The sequence below is a fragment of the Oryctolagus cuniculus genome, chromosome 20 (assembly GCF_964237555.1).
Source record: "Oryctolagus cuniculus chromosome 20, mOryCun1.1, whole genome shotgun sequence".
Classification (NCBI taxonomy): Eukaryota; Metazoa; Chordata; class Mammalia; order Lagomorpha; family Leporidae; genus Oryctolagus; species Oryctolagus cuniculus.
The window spans coordinates 45,622,859-45,640,978 of record NC_091451.1 but is presented as its reverse complement, the minus strand read 5'-3'; the positions used below and the strand labels follow the sequence as shown (position 1 = coordinate 45,640,978).

At 50.2% G+C, this 18,120-nt stretch overlaps 1 protein-coding gene across 13 annotated transcripts in view; it reads right to left on the bottom strand.

Annotated features, from left to right (window-relative positions):
* The window catches only part of TECPR2 (tectonin beta-propeller repeat containing 2), a 120,054-nt gene that overhangs the window by 35,268 nt on the left and 66,666 nt on the right, over window positions 1-18,120 (bottom strand). For all 13 annotated transcript variants that reach the window (XR_007915142.2, XM_051834821.2, XM_051834827.2 and 10 more), the window contains 6 exons: window positions 16,368-16,541; window positions 14,441-14,621; window positions 12,824-12,965; window positions 10,137-10,377; window positions 8,150-8,239; window positions 6,083-6,316 (listed from right to left, as the gene is read on the bottom strand). Coding sequence is in view for 12 of the 13 variants with exons in the window: in XM_051834821.2 (XP_051690781.2) it covers window positions 6,083-6,316; window positions 8,150-8,239; window positions 10,137-10,377; window positions 12,824-12,965; window positions 14,441-14,621; window positions 16,368-16,541 (1,062 nt within the window). In the remaining variant the exon portion in view is untranslated. The remainder of the gene's footprint in view (window positions 1-6,082; window positions 6,317-8,149; window positions 8,240-10,136; window positions 10,378-12,823; window positions 12,966-14,440; window positions 14,622-16,367; window positions 16,542-18,120) is intronic.

Sequence of the window (18,120 nt, the reverse complement as noted above, 5' to 3'; positions counted from 1 at the left end):
GCACCCACCACTCAGACACAAAAAATGGAAAAATCTTCCACGTTCATGAATTGGAAGAACTGATATCATCAAAATGTCCATACTTCCAAAAGTAATTTACAGATTCAATGCAATATCAATCAAAATACCAAGGACATTCTACTCAGAGACAGAAAAAATGATGCTGAAATTCATACAGAAACACAGGAGACCCTGAATAGCTAAAACAATCCTACATAACAAAAACAAAGCTGAAGACATCACAATACCAGATTTGAAGATACACCATGGGGCAGTTATAATCGAATCAACCTGGTACTGGTACAAAAACAGATGGCTAGACCAATGGAACAGAATGGATACACCAGGAATCAACCCATGCATCTACAACCAACTTATTTTTGACAAAGGAGGTTTCCAATATGGCAAATGGTGCTGGGAAAATTGGATTTCCAAACGCAGAAGTATGAGGCAGGGCCCATGCCTTACACCTTACACAAAAATCCACTCAAAATGAATTAAACACCTAAATCTACAACCCGATACCACCAAAATATTAGAGAACACTGGGGAAACCCTGCAAGACATTGACATAGGCAAAGAGTTCTTGGAAAAGAAACCAGAGGCACAGGTAGTCAAAGCCAAAACAAGTGGGATTACAACAAATTGATAAGCTTCTGCCCTGCAAAAGAAACACTCAACAAAGTGAAGAGGCAATGGACAGAATGGGAGAAATTATTTGCAAACTATGCAACTGATAAAGGATTAATAACTAGAATCTACAAATAGATCAATAAACTCTGGGGCCAGCACTGGGGCACAGCAGGTTAGCACCCTGGCCTAAAGCGCCGGCATCCTGTTTGAGACCTTGCTGCTCCACTTCCAATCTAGCTCTCTGCTATGGCCTGGGAAAGCAATAGAAGATGGCCCAATCCATTGGATGGAATGCTTCCACTGGATGGAAGACCTCTCTCTCTCTCTCTCTCTCTCTAACTCTTTCAAATAAATAAATACATCTTAAAAAAAAACAAAAGGATGTTTCCCTCTGACAGGGTTTATTTAAAAAACAAAAATAGAACTCAATAACAACAAAACAAACAACCCAGTTAAGAAATGGCAAAGGACTTAAAAAGGCATTTTTATTTTTTTTTCAAAGCTTTATTTATTTGAAAGTCAGAGTTAAACAGAGAGAGAAGGAGAGGCAGAGAGAGAGAGAGAGAGAGAGAGAGGTGTCATCCATCTGCTGGTTCACTCCCCAATTAGCCACAATGGCCGGAGCTGTACCAATCCGAAGCCAGGAGCCAGAAGCCTCATCCAGGTCTCCCACACGGGTGCAGGGGACCAAGGACTTGGACCTCTACTGCCTTCCCAGGCCATAGCAGAGAGCTGGATCAGAAGTAGAGCAGCTGGGACTCAAACTGGCGCCTATATGGGATGCCAGCACTGCAGGTGGCAGCTTCATCTGCTACGCCACAGCGCTGGCTCCAAGGCATTTTTCAAAAGAGGAAATCCAAATGGCCACAAGACACATGAAAAAATGCTCAGGATCACTAGTCGTCAGGGAAATACAAATCAGAACCAAAATGAGATTTCACCTCACCCGGGTCAGAATGGCTCTCATACAGAAATCAACAAACAACAAATGCTGGCGAGGATGTGAGGACAAAGGTATCCTAATCCACTGTTGGTGGGAATGTAAACTGGTACAGCCACTGTAGAAGACAGTATGGAGATACCTCAGAAATCTGAATGTAGACCTAGAATATGACCCAGCTGTCCACTCCTGCAAATTTACCCAAGGGAAATGAAACCAGCACATGAAAGAGTTATCTGCACCTCCATGTTTATTGCAGCTCAATTCACAACAGCTAAGATATAGAATCAACCCAAATCTCCCTCAAATGAAGACCTAATAACAAAATTATGGGATATGTAAAAAAAAAAAGAAATTCTGTCATTTGCAACAAAATAGATGAAACTGGACACCATCATACTTAGTGAGATAAGCCAGTCCCGAAAGAACAAATACCATATGTTCTCCCTGATCTGTGATAACTAATAGATCACCAAAACATGGATCACATGAAATTAACACTTTGAGATGCAACGACTTTGAACAGCCCTTGTCCAACTGCTGAGGAACAAGATTTTTCCCATACTATTTGTTGAACTCCTTTCTTAGTATAGAGTTAACTGTATGTGTATAAAGTTAATTGAAAATAGATCTTAGTACAAAAGAAGAAAGGGACTAGGAGAGGGAGGAGGAAAAGGGGTAGGAAGGTGGGTGGGAGGGCGGGTATGGTGGGAAGAATCACTATGTTCCTAAAGTTGTATTTATGAAATGCAATTAAGTTTGTATTCCTTAAATAAAAGGTTTCTGGGGAAAAAAAAAATCTTTTTTTTTTTTTTTTGACAGGCAGAGTGGACAGTGAGAGAGAGAGACAGAGAGAAAGGTCTTCCTTTGCCATTGGTTCACCCTCCAACAGCCGCCGCAGCCAGCCCACCACGCTGATTCGATGGCAGGAGCCAGGTACTTATCCTGGTCTTCCATGCGGGTGCAGGGCCCAAGCACCTGGGCCATCCTCCACTGCACTCCCTGGCCACAGCAGAGAGCTGGCCTGGAAAAGGGGCAACCGGGACAGAATCCGGCGCCCCGACCAGGACTAGAACCCGGTGTGCCGGCGCTGCAAGGCGGAGGATTAGCCTAGTGAGCCGTGGCACCGGCCAATAAATCTTAAAAAAAAAAAAAAAAAAGATCATGAGTCAGCACGGAATGACTGTAGAGACAGAGAACAGGCAGAGTGCCCAGGGGCACGGCGGAAGACATGACAGGGACATGGATGGAAGGAAGCTGGAGAAGCACTCCCAGCTTCGTCCTACGGGAAGAAGAGCTGAAGACAGGAAAGCTCCCAGAACGAGGGGGGGCCACAGGTGCAGGGCCCACTGAAGAACCCGGCTGGAGCCACAGCTGGGTGGCAGGGGCTCGCCCTGCACAAGAACGGGCACAGCAGGTGGGGCCAGACTGTGGGGCCCTAGGTGCCACCCCAGCCTAAGTCTATTGGCAACGTGCAGCAGTACATGGAGGGCACCACCACCTGAGCTTTGTTCTGGGAAGATGGCTCCATCTAAACTCACCCCCAAGCCAGAGACCACACCAGCCACTAGCAGTGCTGAGGAGACTATACTGAAATAGGAGGGAGGCGGGAGGCCCCGCAGTGCTGTTCCAGCAGTATGGAGCCTGGCACAACGTCCATGGACTGTGCACCCCATAATAGTGCACCAGTCCCTCAAGTGGCCGAGATGGGGTGGCACTGGGGAAACAGTTGTTTCTCATCCAGCCCAAAGAGCACGGCTGCCCCCAGTTCTCAAGACTGAATAGTGGAAAGAACATACACACGCCCGGAGGAACTCACAGCATCTCCCAGTTGGTCTGGGAGGGGGCTGGCAGAGAAAGGTGCAGAGCCAGTGGGTCTGTAGGCAGAACAAAGGCTTCTCAGGGCCAGCAGTAGGGGCAGCCGGCATCAGCATCCAGGCCACTACCAGCTGCAGCCTTGTCTGGTCCCTCAGGGTCAGTAACAGGGCTGGCAAATGACCTCAGAAAGCTAGAAGGTGACCATTAGGTCTAAAAGCCAGAGGAGGCCCAAGGAGTAATCACCATTACCCCATTACGCTGGAACATCCCGAGCCGTGGGACAGGGCTCGCTTCTTCAACACAGCTGGTCATGCTCCAGAGGCCTTATCGCCGCCCAGCAGCCTGCAGGGGCCTTGAGGGCTGAGCTAGAGCAGCGGGGCACCCCAGCCCAGCCCAGGCTGCTGTGGGCAACGCCTACCCACAGGTGGTGAGAGGCTCTTGCCGGCAGCTCCCCACGTCAGGATGCAGCTGGGCTGGGGGAGGAGGCAGACGGCCGGTTCGCCCTCCCTTCTGTTTTCTCCTCTTCTTTTTAAAGTAAGCAAGTACACACGGTTGAGTTCTCAGGCACTAAACACTTGTTCAGTTGAGGCCCACGAGACACTGGCAGCAGGTGACAGCCCACGTACTCGAGTCCCCGCCATCCAGGTAGGAAACTGCTGCAGGGCATTTGGAGAGCTCTCTGTCACTCTGCCTCTCAAGTAGAGAAAATAAATAAAAGTCTCTCCCAGATTTCAGCACCAAAACCAAAACCAAAACATCAGTCTCTTACCCATAGAGGAAAAGAATTTACTTGGAGAACAGTCTACTACTGAGGTTCACTTTTTCTTGGAATGAAGGCTGTCCAGATGGTGCACACTGCAATAGCCTCTGTCACTTTCAAGGGAGCCGCGGGGAAAGCAGCACCCGCAGCACATCACCTCTCCAACCTGCTGACCGAGCACTGGCCTGCGTGTGCGGAGCAGCTGTCCTGTGCTGGGCACAGCTCCACATGCTGAGGAGACACATAAGCGTGGCCTGCAGCCTAGTGCAGGGCACACCCACTTTTTTTTTTTTTTTTTTTTCAGATTTAAAGGTCACAAACCTATGTCCCACATTTAGACCAAGTGACAGAGGCAGCTGTACCAACAGTACTATTTCAGGCAGTTCTTAGTGGCAACCTTATCTGAAAATATATGAGCCCTGAACACTCTATTTTTTTTTAAATACTTACTTATTTGGGATCAGCACTGTGGCATAGTATGTAAATCCACTGTATGCAATGCTGGCATCCCATATGGGCACCAGTTTGAGACCTGGCTGCTCCACTTCTGATCCAGTTCTCGCTTGGGAAAGCAGCGGAGGACAGCTCAAGTGCTTGGACCCCTGTATCCATGTGGGAGACCCAGAAGAAGCTCCTGGCTCCTGGCTTCAGACCAGTCCAGCTCCAGCCGCAGCAGCTATTTGGGGAGTGAGCCAGTAGATGCAAGATCTGTGCCTCTGTCTCTCTGTAGTTCTGCCTTTCAAATAAACAAATCAATCTAAACAAATTACATTACTAAAAAAAAAAAAATCAATTTATTTGAAAGGCAGTGGGTTACAGAGAGAAAGGGAGAGACAAAGAGAGAGATCTTCTATCTGCTGGTTTACTCCTCAAATGACCATATAACAGCCAGGGCAGGGCCGGGACAGGCTGAAGCCAGGAAACTGGAACTCCATCGAGATCTCTCATATGGTTGCAGGGATCCAAGCACTTGGGTCATCTTCTGTTGCCTTCCTGGGGAAAATTAGCAGGGAGCTGGAATGGAATCAAACCAGCACCCATATGGGATGCCAGCATTACATGCAGACTTAACCTACTGTACCATGACATTACTCCCCCAACATTTTTTTTAAAAGATGATGTATTTGAGGGGCCAGTGCTGTGGCATAGCGGGTAAAGCTGATGCCTGCAGTGCTGGCATCCCATATGGGCGCTGGTTTGAGTCCTGGCTGCTCCACTTCCGATCTAGCTCTCTGCTATGGCCTGGGAAAGCAGTGGAAGATGGCCCAAGTCCTTGGGCCCCTGCACCCATGTGGGAGACCTGGAAGAGGCTCCTGGCTCCTGGTTTTGGATCTGCCCAGCTCCAGCTGCTGCGGCCATCTAGGGAGTGAACCAGTGGATGGAAGACTTCTCTTGCTCTCTGCCCCTCTGTAATCTGCCTTTCAAATAAATCTTTAAAAAAAAATCTTGCATGTTAATAAGACAATCATATTCCTTAAAAAATAAAGACTATATATTTGAAAGGCAGAGTTACAGAGAGTAAGAGAGACAGAGAGCTTCCAGCTGCTGGTTCATTCCCCCCAGATAGCCACAAAGCTAAGGCTGGGCCAAGCCACAGCCACCTATGTGGCTGACAGGGGTCCAAATTCTTGGGCCATCTTTTACTGCTTGCCTAGGTGCCTTAGTAGGGAGCTGGATCACACGTGGGGCAGCCAAGACTCAAATTTGAGCTCATATGGGATGCTGGCATCACAGGCAGCTGCTTAACCTGCTGAACCATACTGCCCACCACCACCTCCCATCCACAACTCTTAAGGGGGGGCAGCATGAAGCATATTAAACACGAGTAAGAAGCCCATTTAACCTGAAGAGTAGCTAATCACACTCCTGAAATCCAGTACCTCACCAACACCATCCTGGAGCAGGCAGGGCACAGGTGAACACACACATACCTAATTGGGAAAGGTCCAGCCTTGTCCAGTGCATGCCTGTGGGGCAGCTCTTGGAGAGAGTCCTGATAAAGACCTGGCCAAGGCTGTCCAAGGCCCACAGTGCATCCTGGCAGGCGGCGTAGGCTCTCATCTCGGCGTCAGGGGGCAGCTGCACGGTGGAAGGGCGGCACTGTGCGCTCTGGGTGCTGATGCTGCACAGGTCCTTGCTGCTCTGGCACAGCCACAGGGAGCTTCCTGCAGGAAAGGTTCACGCTGATCACCCACCATCTTCACCAAGCCCCCACCCCAAAACACACAAGGCAGCCTTCGCCCTACAATTTTTAAGATTTTACTTATTTGAAAGGTAGAGTGACAGAGAGAGGGAGAGACAGAGAGAGACTGATCTTCCATTCTCTGGTTCTTCATTCCCCAGATAGCCAGGATAGCCTGACACCAGGAGCTGCATCCAGGCCTTCCGTGTAGACCACCCTCTGGTGCTTTCTCAAGTGCATTAGCAGGGGTTGCATCAGGAAGTGGAGCAGCCAGGACTGTAACTGGCAGCCATATGGAATGCCGGCATTGCAGGCACTGGCTTTACCCTGCTACGGTGTGACACTGGCCCTGGCAACCTCTGCCTTCACCCAGACGCAGATGCTGCTCACTCTGTCACCAACGCAGGCAGAGGGAATACCAGCTGGTTACAAGAGACAAGCCCTGGATACTTCAAATAAACAGAAGGAAAACCAGGCCTATGAGACTTTAAGGTTATAACGCGGCTTGGCAGCTCTGGCCTCTCGTTCACAATGAGCTGGGAGTGTTTAACTTGAACAAAGGCAGCAGAGTTTTTTAAATAAAAATGCTATATCTCCCCACGAGCAAAGGACAGCGTGCTCAGGACCCCGGAGGGTGCAGCCTCACCGCACAGAGTGCCCTGGTGCTGTCCCTGCTCTTCCAGTGACGGGGAGGCTGGTGCTGCAGCAGGGTTAGGAGCTGGGAATCCTGCTCTTCCCATTCTCCCCTCAAAGATGACATCCTTTCATTCCCCTCACCCGCTGCGGAGCCCTTCCCAGTAATCTTTGGGGGAATTAAAACCTCGGTGATAGAATATTAGCTGAAGCCTGTGCCAGATCTGTTTGGAATTCAAATTCTTTGGATTGTGGAAACCTAAGGGCGTGGGTATGCCGTGTATTCAACCAGCAGCCACGGGCAGGTGGGCAGGCGGCCCCCAGCAACGCACACCAGCACACCTGCAGCACCGGCGTGCAGCACCAGTGCACACCGCAGGCGGTCTCCCCTCAGTGCAGGGCAGGTTTTGCTGCCGTGAGAATCTGTACTAAACTCAGGAAGTAACTGTCTGTCCTCACAGGTTTCTGGACTTCAGAACTGTGGTCAGAACACCCTGGTGAGTGAGGAAGCGACCGTTTACTGCCCACACTGCTCATGTGTCAGCAGGACCAAGGGCTTGAGGAAACCAGACTGCTTCCTTGTAACTGAAGACTTGGAGGCATCTCCTCTAATCACCAGTGCAGTCATGAGAGGATGCTCCCACTTCCTTCCCAGAAGTCACCTAACTGCCTGGGCTAAGCGGGCAGCGGGGCTCCACACCGCCTGCTCTGAGTTCTGTCCAGTTGCAAGTCACCAGAAACTATGCCCCTACAGGGAAGGCCTGGCCAACCAGGGATACAAATGGGGGACACGAGTTAGCCAGAGGCTGTAATAAACAAGACACAAAGAAACTGCTAGGAGGTGAGAGAGGAATTCACAGGGGAAAATGGGAAGATGCCCAAGGAAGTTGTAGCCTCTGCAACGTGTGTCTGCCACAGGCCCACTGGCCCACCGCATGGTCCCCTCCTTCAAGCCACTCTGCTTAGACTCTGTCTGCTTCTCCACATGCAGTCCCTCCCCTCCCGGTGGCTCTCCTGGGCAGGCCCATCTGGCTACGGGCTTTCCTTCAACGGACAGGGCTGCTAGCCATGACCCTAGCACATTTCTGCGCTGGTTTCGCCACAGCTGAGTCCCCGTCATCCCTCAGGCCGTGGTCACAGTGCCAGTTCATCCAACAGGTTTCTCAACCAGGCTGAGACCCACCTTCCTTGGCGGGAGCAGCAGAGGCCAGCACGAAGGCCCACTTTGCTGCAGAGGCTGTCCCACGGGGAACGACATTCTTCCAGTAAGTGCCTGCGCGGAACAGAACGGGAGAGCAGGTCAAGGTGAGCAAGCGACAGGAGCTTTACTTCCAGGTGACAGGCGGGCTTCAGAGCCTCTTAGAGCTAATTCTGCTTCATCCTAAAGTCCTGGCCAGAAGCGCTGCTTCACCTCCTCTGAGCAAAGTTCAGGGCGGGCTCGGGAGGCCGTGTGCGGAAAGGAGGGGCTGGGGACATTCACAGAGCAGGCGTCACTGCAGAAGCGAAGCCCTGTGTGGGCTCTCACGCACACTCACAGGCCTGGCTGCAATCGTGCATTTGCAACAGTGGCAATGGTTTCATCTAGGAAATAGACTATAAGGTTTGGGTAGATCTTTTCTTTTCTTCTTCTTCTCTTCACTTTCTTTCTTCTCTAAGATTCATTTATTGTTTGAAAGTCAGAATTAGAGAGAGAGGGACAGAGAGATCTTCCATCCACTGGTTCACTCCCCAGATGACCACCAATGGCCAGGGTGGAGCTGGGTCGAAGCCAGGACCCAGTCTCCCACGTGGGCAGCAGGGACCAAAGTCCACAGGCCATTTTCCACTGCATTTCCCAAACCACTAGCAGGGAGCTGGATGGGAAGTGGAGCCACAGAGACATGCACAGGCTTCCATACTGGATGCTGGCATTGTAGGCAGGAGCTTTACCTGCTACGCCAGTGCCAGCCCTGGACCTTTTCTCTTAAAATATGAAATTATTAACACAAAATGAGAGCCATTTACTTTTCTTAATTTTTTCTTTAATCTGAGAGCGAGTGAGAGACGGCAAGCGTTATCTCATCCACAGGTTCATTCCCCAAATGCTGGCAATGGCTGGGTCTGGGACAGGGTGGGTTGGAGCTGGGAACCAGGAACGCAATCCAGGTCTCTCCTGGGGTGATGGAGGCCAATATCTGAGCCACTACCACTGCCCCTAGCATCTGCACTGGCAAGCAGCTGGAGTTCGGAGCTAGGGCCAGTTACCAACCCAGGTACTCCAGCTGGGTCTCAGCGTCCCAACCAGCATCAGCCCAACTAACAAGTACCCACTCCTCCAGTTGCTTTAAAAAAAAAAAAAAAAAAAGATTGGCCAGCGCCGCGGCTCACTAGGCTAATCCTCCGCCTAGCGGCGCCGGCACACCGGCTTCTAGTCCCGGTCGGGGCGCCGGATTCTGTCCCAGTTGCCCCTCTTCCAGGCCAACCCGCTGCTGTGGCCCGGGAGTGCAGTGGAGGATGGCCCAAGTGCTTGGGCCCTGCACCCCATGGGAAACCAGGATAAGTACCTGGCTCCTGCCATCGGATCAGCGCGGTGAACCAACGGCAAAAGGAAGACCTTTCTTTCTGTCTCTCTCACTGTCTACTCTGCCTGTCAAAATAAATAAATAAATAAATAAATAAATTTTTTTATTTATTTATTTGAGAGGTAGAACTCCAGACAGTGAGAGGGCAAGACAGAGAAAGAGGTCTTCCATCCACTGGTTCATTCCCCAAATGGCCACAACAGCCAGAGCGGAGCTGATCCAAAGCCAGGAGCCAGGAGCTTCTTCTGGGCTTCCCGTGGGTGCAGGGGCCCAAGCACTGGGCCATCTGCTGCTGCTTTCTCAGGCACATTAGCAGAGAGCTGGATTGGAAGTGAAGCAGCCAGGACTCAAGTCCATGCCTACATGGGATGCTGGCGTCACAGGCGGCAGCTCCACCCGGTACACCACAACACCGGCCCAAGCGATTCAAGTTTTAGGAATGACGGATTTTTTTTAAAAAAGAAGAGAAACTGATCACGAAGCATAAAAAAGTTCCAGTGGCACCATATTATCTTCTCAGGTTGGGATCTTTAGCTCTTTAAATGCTGACTTACAAGTGAAGCTGCCTATGAGACAATGAAATCATGAAAGTAAAGTAGTTCTCATTACCTACGAGACTACCTTTGGCGACGTGGAATTCATTCTTGCCTGAGGAGATCCACACACCACTGTTGTTGACCCCCAGCAGGCTTGGCTGGCACTGAAGCTGCTGAGACCAAAATGCCATGCGCAGTTTATCTGCCACCTTCTCTACAGGTGCTTGGGCCACCGTAGCCACCGAGTGTGTGGCGTGGATGATGGTCTGGAATAAGCTGCACTGGTCGAACACAACGTAGTCTGTGATGCTCACCTGGAGGGAGGAGGCGAGAAAAGCCCTGTAGTCAGTGCAGCTCTCAGGGCCCACTCTGCCTGCACCACAGCACACTGCTCGCCCACGTCTTTACTTCTGAGTTTCCCGATACAAGAGCACCAAAACCTTCCCCCACACTTGCATACAGGTGCTCGTAAAGGCCCCCAAGTGTAGCAGGATACCCTGCACTGACTGCAACCACTTCCAAGGTCTGGATAAGAGGGATGGAAGAAGATGGTCACATTTTTACACACTTTTATATTCTGTGGTCTGTTACAACAGGCACATTTATTCTCGTGTTTAAAATCACCCCCTCACATCTTTTCAAAAGTCTTTTATTCTAAGAGTGAGAAAGACTAATTTCCAATGGACAGTATATAAAACTTAGGTTTTTAAAAGTAAGTAGAGATGTGATGATGATGATCATAAAGGTGCCAGGCCCAGCACAGACCAGGCTGTGGAGTGCATGGCCTCTGCGGCGTTCCTGAGCAGCATCTGCAGACACAGCCCAGGGCCTCTCTCCGAGGGAAACTTCTCCCTGTCTGGCAGTGATCCTAAGTCAGGTCTTCAGGGATGAGTCGGAATCTGACTCTCTGCAACTGTCACTCCTCCTCCTGCCCTGTGTCGCTGGCTGCAGAGAACAGCATGAGCACCAAGGCCCCGCTCCGAGGACAGCCTCGTGCAGGCCATGTTCCCAGATCACACGTTAAGATGCTTATTGTGGGAAAACTGATTTATAACAAGCAGAAAAAGAAAATAAGTGTAAGTCAGTACAGCCGCCCCTTGGTACCTACGGGATAAGAGTTCAGTCCCTACGGATCCCCAACCTGATGGATGCTCAAATCTCTTTGCGAAAGTGGTGTAGAATTTGTACATAACCAATACACAGCCTCCTGTGTGCTTTGAATCATTTCTTATAACACCCAAGGCAATGTAAACAGCTGTTGCACTGTATTGTTTAGTAAAAATAACAAGAAAGAAAGTTTAAAAACATCAGTGGTCCGTGTCGGGTTGCCTCTGAGGAGGTAGACTGTGTAGATACAGAAGGCCACCTGCGCTGTGTTATGTGGACAAGTGCTTCCCGTGGCCGTCAGTGAAAGGACAAGCCCCGACCGAGGCGAGGGCGAAGGGTTTCAAGTTGCCCATGGCCTCTGCAGAGCCTGTGGCCTTGGTCAACATGCTCAGGAAAGCTCGCTGGCAGGCCGGCCAGCAGTCCCCTGCACTGTGTTCTAGAATGAGCTATGGGGACATGGGCGTCTGCAGTCCTCCTCCAGGACTCAAAGCATGCACTGCTATGTGACAGCCAGCTCAGGGAACCGTGCTTCCTGGGGGGTGAGCTGAGTCCAGCACTCCCCTCAGCTGGGAGCAGTGGTCCTGTGAAGGCTACACACAAAGTCGATGACAGACTCACTTCCAGCACCAAAAATGTGCAGATGAGCAAAATGCAAATTACGAGAAAGGAAAGTTTAGCAGCCACACATAACACTGGCTCTAGCAGTACAGAGAAGTAAGTCTTACAGGGTTTACTACAGCTCTGCTTCCAAGCACCTCCAAGATGGTTCTTTCAAATTAAATTTCTCTAATGTAATGTTCTGAATATTGTCATAAAGTGCTATCTAGTTTTCTTTGTGCAATTTAAAAATAGAATTTAGTATTACACGTATTTGTGTGCATAGGTATATGGCTCTAAGTACACAGAAAGTCCTTTTAAACTGTGTAATTTAATAAATATTAGCTAGTGTAGCAAACTAGAGACACATGTGTATACTGCAGATTCATCAAGGAGTAAACACAACTCATTCTCCTTCATCCCCATCTGCAAGACCTAAGAGCAGCCTTCAACAGGCAAGTCTGAGGAGTCTGAAAAAGTGAGCCAATGGAGGAGTGGCGTTTCAGAGACGTGCGCCCTTCCCAGCTGCCGCCCCTGTCCCGGGAGCTGCAGTGACACTAACGGAGAGCAGCCACCTACTTCTCCGAGAATCCTGAGGCTACTCTGGCTGGGACATCACACCAAAAGCAGCCTGGTATATCCTCCCCCCACCCCACCCCGCATCATTTCCTTTTCTGGGAGTGGGTGGGGAATTCTCTTCCTTTGTTGAAATACCATTTACTTCTAGATTTTTCAAACAAGGAGAGACGTATGAGTTTTAATTGTGGGTTGGGTTTTCAAACCTACTATTTCCCTTCTTAGCATGTCAGCTCAGAATTCAACATCATCATTACCGAGGTCTTCAAATGGAAATCACTGGATTTATTCAACCTAAAACAATTTATAACCAACACTAAGGTAAGTAAATATGAATTATTGAAGCAAGAGAAGTTATTTCCTGTGATAAAAAGTTCTTCATGTTTTTAATGTACTCAAACACAGGAAAGTTCACTGCATCAAATATTGAAAGGAAATACTACTAATTCAGTGCTCTCTCTATGGAAAAGGGATACCCACCTGCCACCAGTGGTCATCATCTCCTTGGGGCCTCTTGGCTGTGATGCCGGTTCTGAACCACAGCTTTCCGTGGGTGTCCAGGGCCCAGAGGGTCTGCTGATCCCCCAGAGTTATACACACAGGTTCCAACGCTTGCCTTTCACTGAAAATGAACACAATAGGGGAGCAGCTGCCCCAGCCTGCGCAGTGTGGCAGGGAGCAGACTTGATGGTCTACACAGGGCTGTGCTCCACACCCTCACCCAGACTGTCCACACGGCTCCCACTAGACTGGGGGTGGTGAGGGCAGGGCTGAGTCCCAGCCACCTCAGCTCACCCAGCCCCCAGCATAGTTCTGGCTCACAACAAGCACTCACCGAAGACTGTCAAACTCAAACCAAGATTAACTTAATCTAATTCTCTAAGGACTAGATCTTTTGTTTTTTAAAAAGACTTATTCATTTACTTATTTGAAAGGCAGAGTGCAATGGGAGGAGAAGGAGAGATGGAGATAGGTAGAGAGAAGGAGAGAGAAGGGGGTGAGAGGGGAGCGGGAGGGGGAAGGAGAGAGAGAGAGAGAGAGAGAGAGAGAGAGAGAGAGAGAGAGAGAGAGAAAGCTAGCTTCCATCTGCTGGTTCACTCCCCAAATGTCCACAACAGCCAGACCTGAGCAAGGCTGAAGCCAGGAGCCAGGAGCCTCGCTCCATCCTGGTTTCCCACGTGGCTGGCAGGGGCCCAAGCACTTGGGTTATCGTTTTGCTGCCTTCACAGGTGCATTGGCGGGAAGTTGGATTAGAAGCAGAGCAGCCAGCACTCTGATATGGGACGCCAACGTTACAAGCAGTGGCTTAACCCAATGCTCCACAACACTGGCCCCTAAAGACTAAATCTTTAATGGTGAAAAGTAAATTAACAAGTTACAGTTCAGTGATAAATTCCAACTGAATATAGTGAAAATAAAATATATTTGGGGGCAGGCATTTGGACCAGCAGTTAAGACACTATTTAAGATGCCAGCATCCCACCTCAGAGTTCCTGGGTTCAATACCTAGCCCTGGCTCCTGACTCCAGCTTCCTGCTAATGTAGACCCTGGGAGGCAGCACTGACAGCGCTAGTGGTAGGGTTCCTGCCACCCAGGGAAGACCGGCAATGAAGGCAGTGAACTCCTGGCTCCCATTTCAGTCCCAGGCCAGGCTGTTACTGGCCATCTTGGGAATGAACCAGTGGATGGGAGCGCTCTTCGTGTCCCTGTGTCTCTCACTGTCTCTCAGATTGGAAGGAAAGAAAGGAAGTTAACAAAGTTAAGGAAGAAAGGAAGGAAAAAATACTTAGATCTGCAACACTCCCACACAAATGACCTGAAGGGAACTCCACGAAGCTCGCGACCCCACACGCAAGGTTACAGAGAATGGCAGGGATTGTAAAGTGAGCACTGTGGGCAGAGGTGGGCAGAGCTGGGCAGAGCAACTCCACAGTGGGGCTGCTGCTGTGGGCTCCGACAAAGGCATACCACGAATGGGACCAGGGTCTCTTTGGGGCTGGGCTCTGCCCAGAAAGGCTAGCACAGGTGCCCTGCAGTCTGGCTGACCAGAAGGAAGGGGGTATGAATTTGTCCCCTTACCCCCTGCAGTTGGTTACCTGATGATGTCACACGTCCACTGCTCCCCTTCTGGACAGAAGCTGCTCACACCTTCCCGGTACAAGAGGGCCCGCTGTTCCGTCAGCGCCCACACCACGCTGTTGCGAGCTGTGACCTGGGCCAGCGGGTATGGACAGTCGACCCTGACAGCGCGGGCACAGGGTCGATCCACGCTGAGACCTGGCAGGAACAAGGAGCGAAGCCCCTGGCAGTCATAATCAACACTTGGCTCCTCATTTGACTGCTATTTTTTCTTTCTTCATAATGGGTGCTTTTTCTTTTTAAGGCTTACTTGACACAGCATGGCTCATTCTGCTTAAGTGTCCCATCTAGCTGAAGCAGGTTTGGACATTCTAGAATGTTTGGAAGGAAGTAGAGCACTCTGGTGTAATACAGTGGCTTGAAAAGTTCAGAAGGAAGAATATGAGACCCAAGGGCCAGACAGTGGCTAGTCCCAGCCAGGAGGATGTAGGGCCGCCTGGATGCATGGCCACCCTTGCGCTACACGGCTGTGCACCTCAGAGCCTGGGGGACAGTGGGACCTCAGCTGCTGCGGGACACCCAGGCATCCCCTGCAGAACGGCTCCCCTTCTGCCACGCCCACCAGTTTTGGGTTCCACTGCTGAGACAAACCCTCAATTCCCAGATGAAATCAGGCCTGTCACACTGTAAGGCTGGGGCGGCGCCAGGGCTCAGGGCCTCTTCCTGTCCAGGAGTCCTTCCTCCCAGCACTACTGCCAGTAAAGCATATTTAAATGAGCTCAGTGACCAACCCACAGGAGCAGGCAGAATAGCAGTCACCCACAGTCCTGCATGAAATTAGGTCTCAGCACACAAATCTGTGCCCCAGCTAGTCTGAACTGCACACTTGGCAGTGCGGTCCCTCTGCTGGCGTGCAATCACCTGTAGGAATCTGACGCAGATATTCCTGAGCCACACTGCAGACTCTGCTAGGAGGCCAGGGTGGGGTCTGGCTCGTCTGAAACCACTGCCTTGCTGCTTTCTCCCACAGTGCTGGTTAGAGGTCACCCACCCCTCACCCCAGATCAGAAACACAAGCCTTCTCCATCATGAACAAAACTCAAATGTGCTGGAAGCTGGATGTGCCAGCACCGGGTCTGGAGAGACAGGGCCAGCATGCAGCCTAGGAGGCTGGCAAGGACGCCCACCAGGGCTCGGGCTCTTCCTCATCTGCCCGACAGTCCCGTCAGCAAGGGCTTTCACTCTCAAGAAACATCCTTGGCTGATGGCTCACAACAGACTAACCAGCAGTATTAAATGACTAGACAGTCGATGGTTCCATAAATCCACTACCCTTCCCAGATACTGACAAATCACACTGTTTCTGGAAAAGCATTTCCCATTTTGTTGACAGTCCATAAATACTGACTCTCATTATAGTTTATTTTTAATAAACAAGTCCCACTGTGCCACTTTCAGCAGCTGGAAGTTCCTCTAAGGAAAGTTTCCTTGGACACGCTGAATTGTTTTTAGAGCAAATTATTTCTTGTGTTCTTTCCACAACCTGCATGTAAACACAGGTACAGGAGCTGGGCTTTGACCTGAAAGAGATCCAGCCTCTCAAGCTTCAAGGGGAAACAATTCTAATGCCATTTCCTCTTAAGCTTGGATATTGCAGAGTAAGTGACAAGTGGTGGTCAGCCACAGGAATCAGATTCTGCTTCTCAGCTCACTGCATGGTCCTATCCATTCTGAGCCTCGGTCTGTCCCAGGCGGAATGTGTGCCACTTGCAGGAAACTGCTAATACATTCCCAAAGGCAAGTGCTCTCTCTCCACAAGCGTTTTCATTGTAAGTGATTTTAGCCTCCGAATCACCGTGATTTTAGGAGTGTTACTAGCAAGCTGGGTGCAGACAGGGGGCCATGGCACCAGCTCCAGGGGCAGTCAGCAGGGGCCTTGGCTACCTGTCTGCAGGTACAGATCTCCATTCGTCCTGATGATCCACGCTGTGTCATCACTCAGGGCCACAAACACTGCCTGGGGCAGGGCTTCATACCAGTGCCGCTTCCCCTTGATGGTCACTTTTCCACACGCAAAAGCTCGATTAGATTTCTGTTCAATCTTCCAGAGAAGGGCTCCTGCGGAAATAGAAGTGCTATTCACTGTAAATAAATACTGGAATTACCTACAAACTTTACTCTGGGCATTGTGGGAGAGAGATTTCTAAAATATATCCTTTTGCTTCCAGTCCAATGGGTCAGAGCCCACCCAGCTGTGGCTGAACCCTACCTAGCCACTACCCACCAGCTGCACAGCTTTGGGTATCATATTGTTGATGTCTGCAGGCCTCACTCCCTATCTGTGAAATGAGGATCACCACTGTCTTTTCCTCTGTGGGTTCAAAAGGAGGCACTAGGGTTGGCATCGAGGCAGAGCCAGCTAAGCAGCCACCTGTGACACCTGCATCCCATATGGGTGCCAGTTCAAGTCTCGGCTGCTTCATTGCCAATCCAGGTTTCTGCTGGTGTGCCTGGGAAAGCAACAGAAGGTGGCCCAAGTGCTTGGGCCTCTGCATCCACGTGGGAGATTCGGAAGAGGCTCCTGGTTTCGGCCTGAACCAACCCCAGCTGTAGTGGCCATTTGGCAAGTGAGCCAGCAAACGGGAGATCTAGCCTTTGTATTCACTCACTCTCACTTTCTCTTTTTCACTGTCTCCTTCAAATAAACAAACCTTAAAAAAAAAAAAAGGGTCACTTTGATTAGCTAAATGGAAAAGATACACAAGGGCCAGTGCTGTGGCACAGTGGGTAAAGCTGCCACCTACAGTGCTGGCATCCCATGTGGGCACCAGTTCGAGTCCTGGCTGCTCTACTTCTGATCCAGCTCTCTGCTATGGCCTAGGAAAGCAGTAGAAGATGGCCCAAGTGCTTGGGCCCCTGCACCCACGTTGGAGACTGGGAAGAAGCTCCTGGCTCCTGGCTTCAGATCAGTGCAGCTCTGGCTGTTATGGCCAACTGGGGAGTGAATCAGCACATAGAAGACCTCTCTCTCTTTCTCTGCCTCTTCTATCTCTGTGTAACTCTTTCAAATAAATAAATAAATCTTTTTTTAAAAAAAAAAGATACACAAAAAGCTGAATGTAAGCTGAGTGCATCCACTTCCACCAGGAGAGGGATTCCGAGGAACACAGATGAAGGAAGAACAGGGAGGAAGAAGGAAGGTAAGAGAGCACGGCAGATGGGGTGTGGCACAGGCCGAGGAGGGCGAAGGTGAGGAGCCACCAGGCGATGGCCATTAGTGCAGCTCTGCTGGCCAGAAGGCCTACTGGGTGGCCACGCCTATGGCACAGCCTGAACGTGGCACAGCATGAGAACTCTGGTACCCTCCCAAGAAGGGCCCTGGAGGCTGTCTTTACTGAGACTGTTAATCTCATGGAGGTATAAAGTTCTAACTCAAGTCACAAAGGACTGAATGGTTTAGAAACACCAGTGATTACTATAACCTGGGAAGAACCAAAGTCTCTAAATGGCTAGGGAGATGGGGCCAAAGGTGAAGGAATCCAAACGGGGAAAAACTCAAACGCACAGTCTCATGCAATCAGCTAGTGGAGCAGCCTATTATCTCAGCCTCCAAGGAAAACAGTTTCCAAACAAGCAGTGAAAGAAAGCAATGAAATGCTGAAAAAGCCAATAATTTGGGACCAGTGTTGTGGCATAG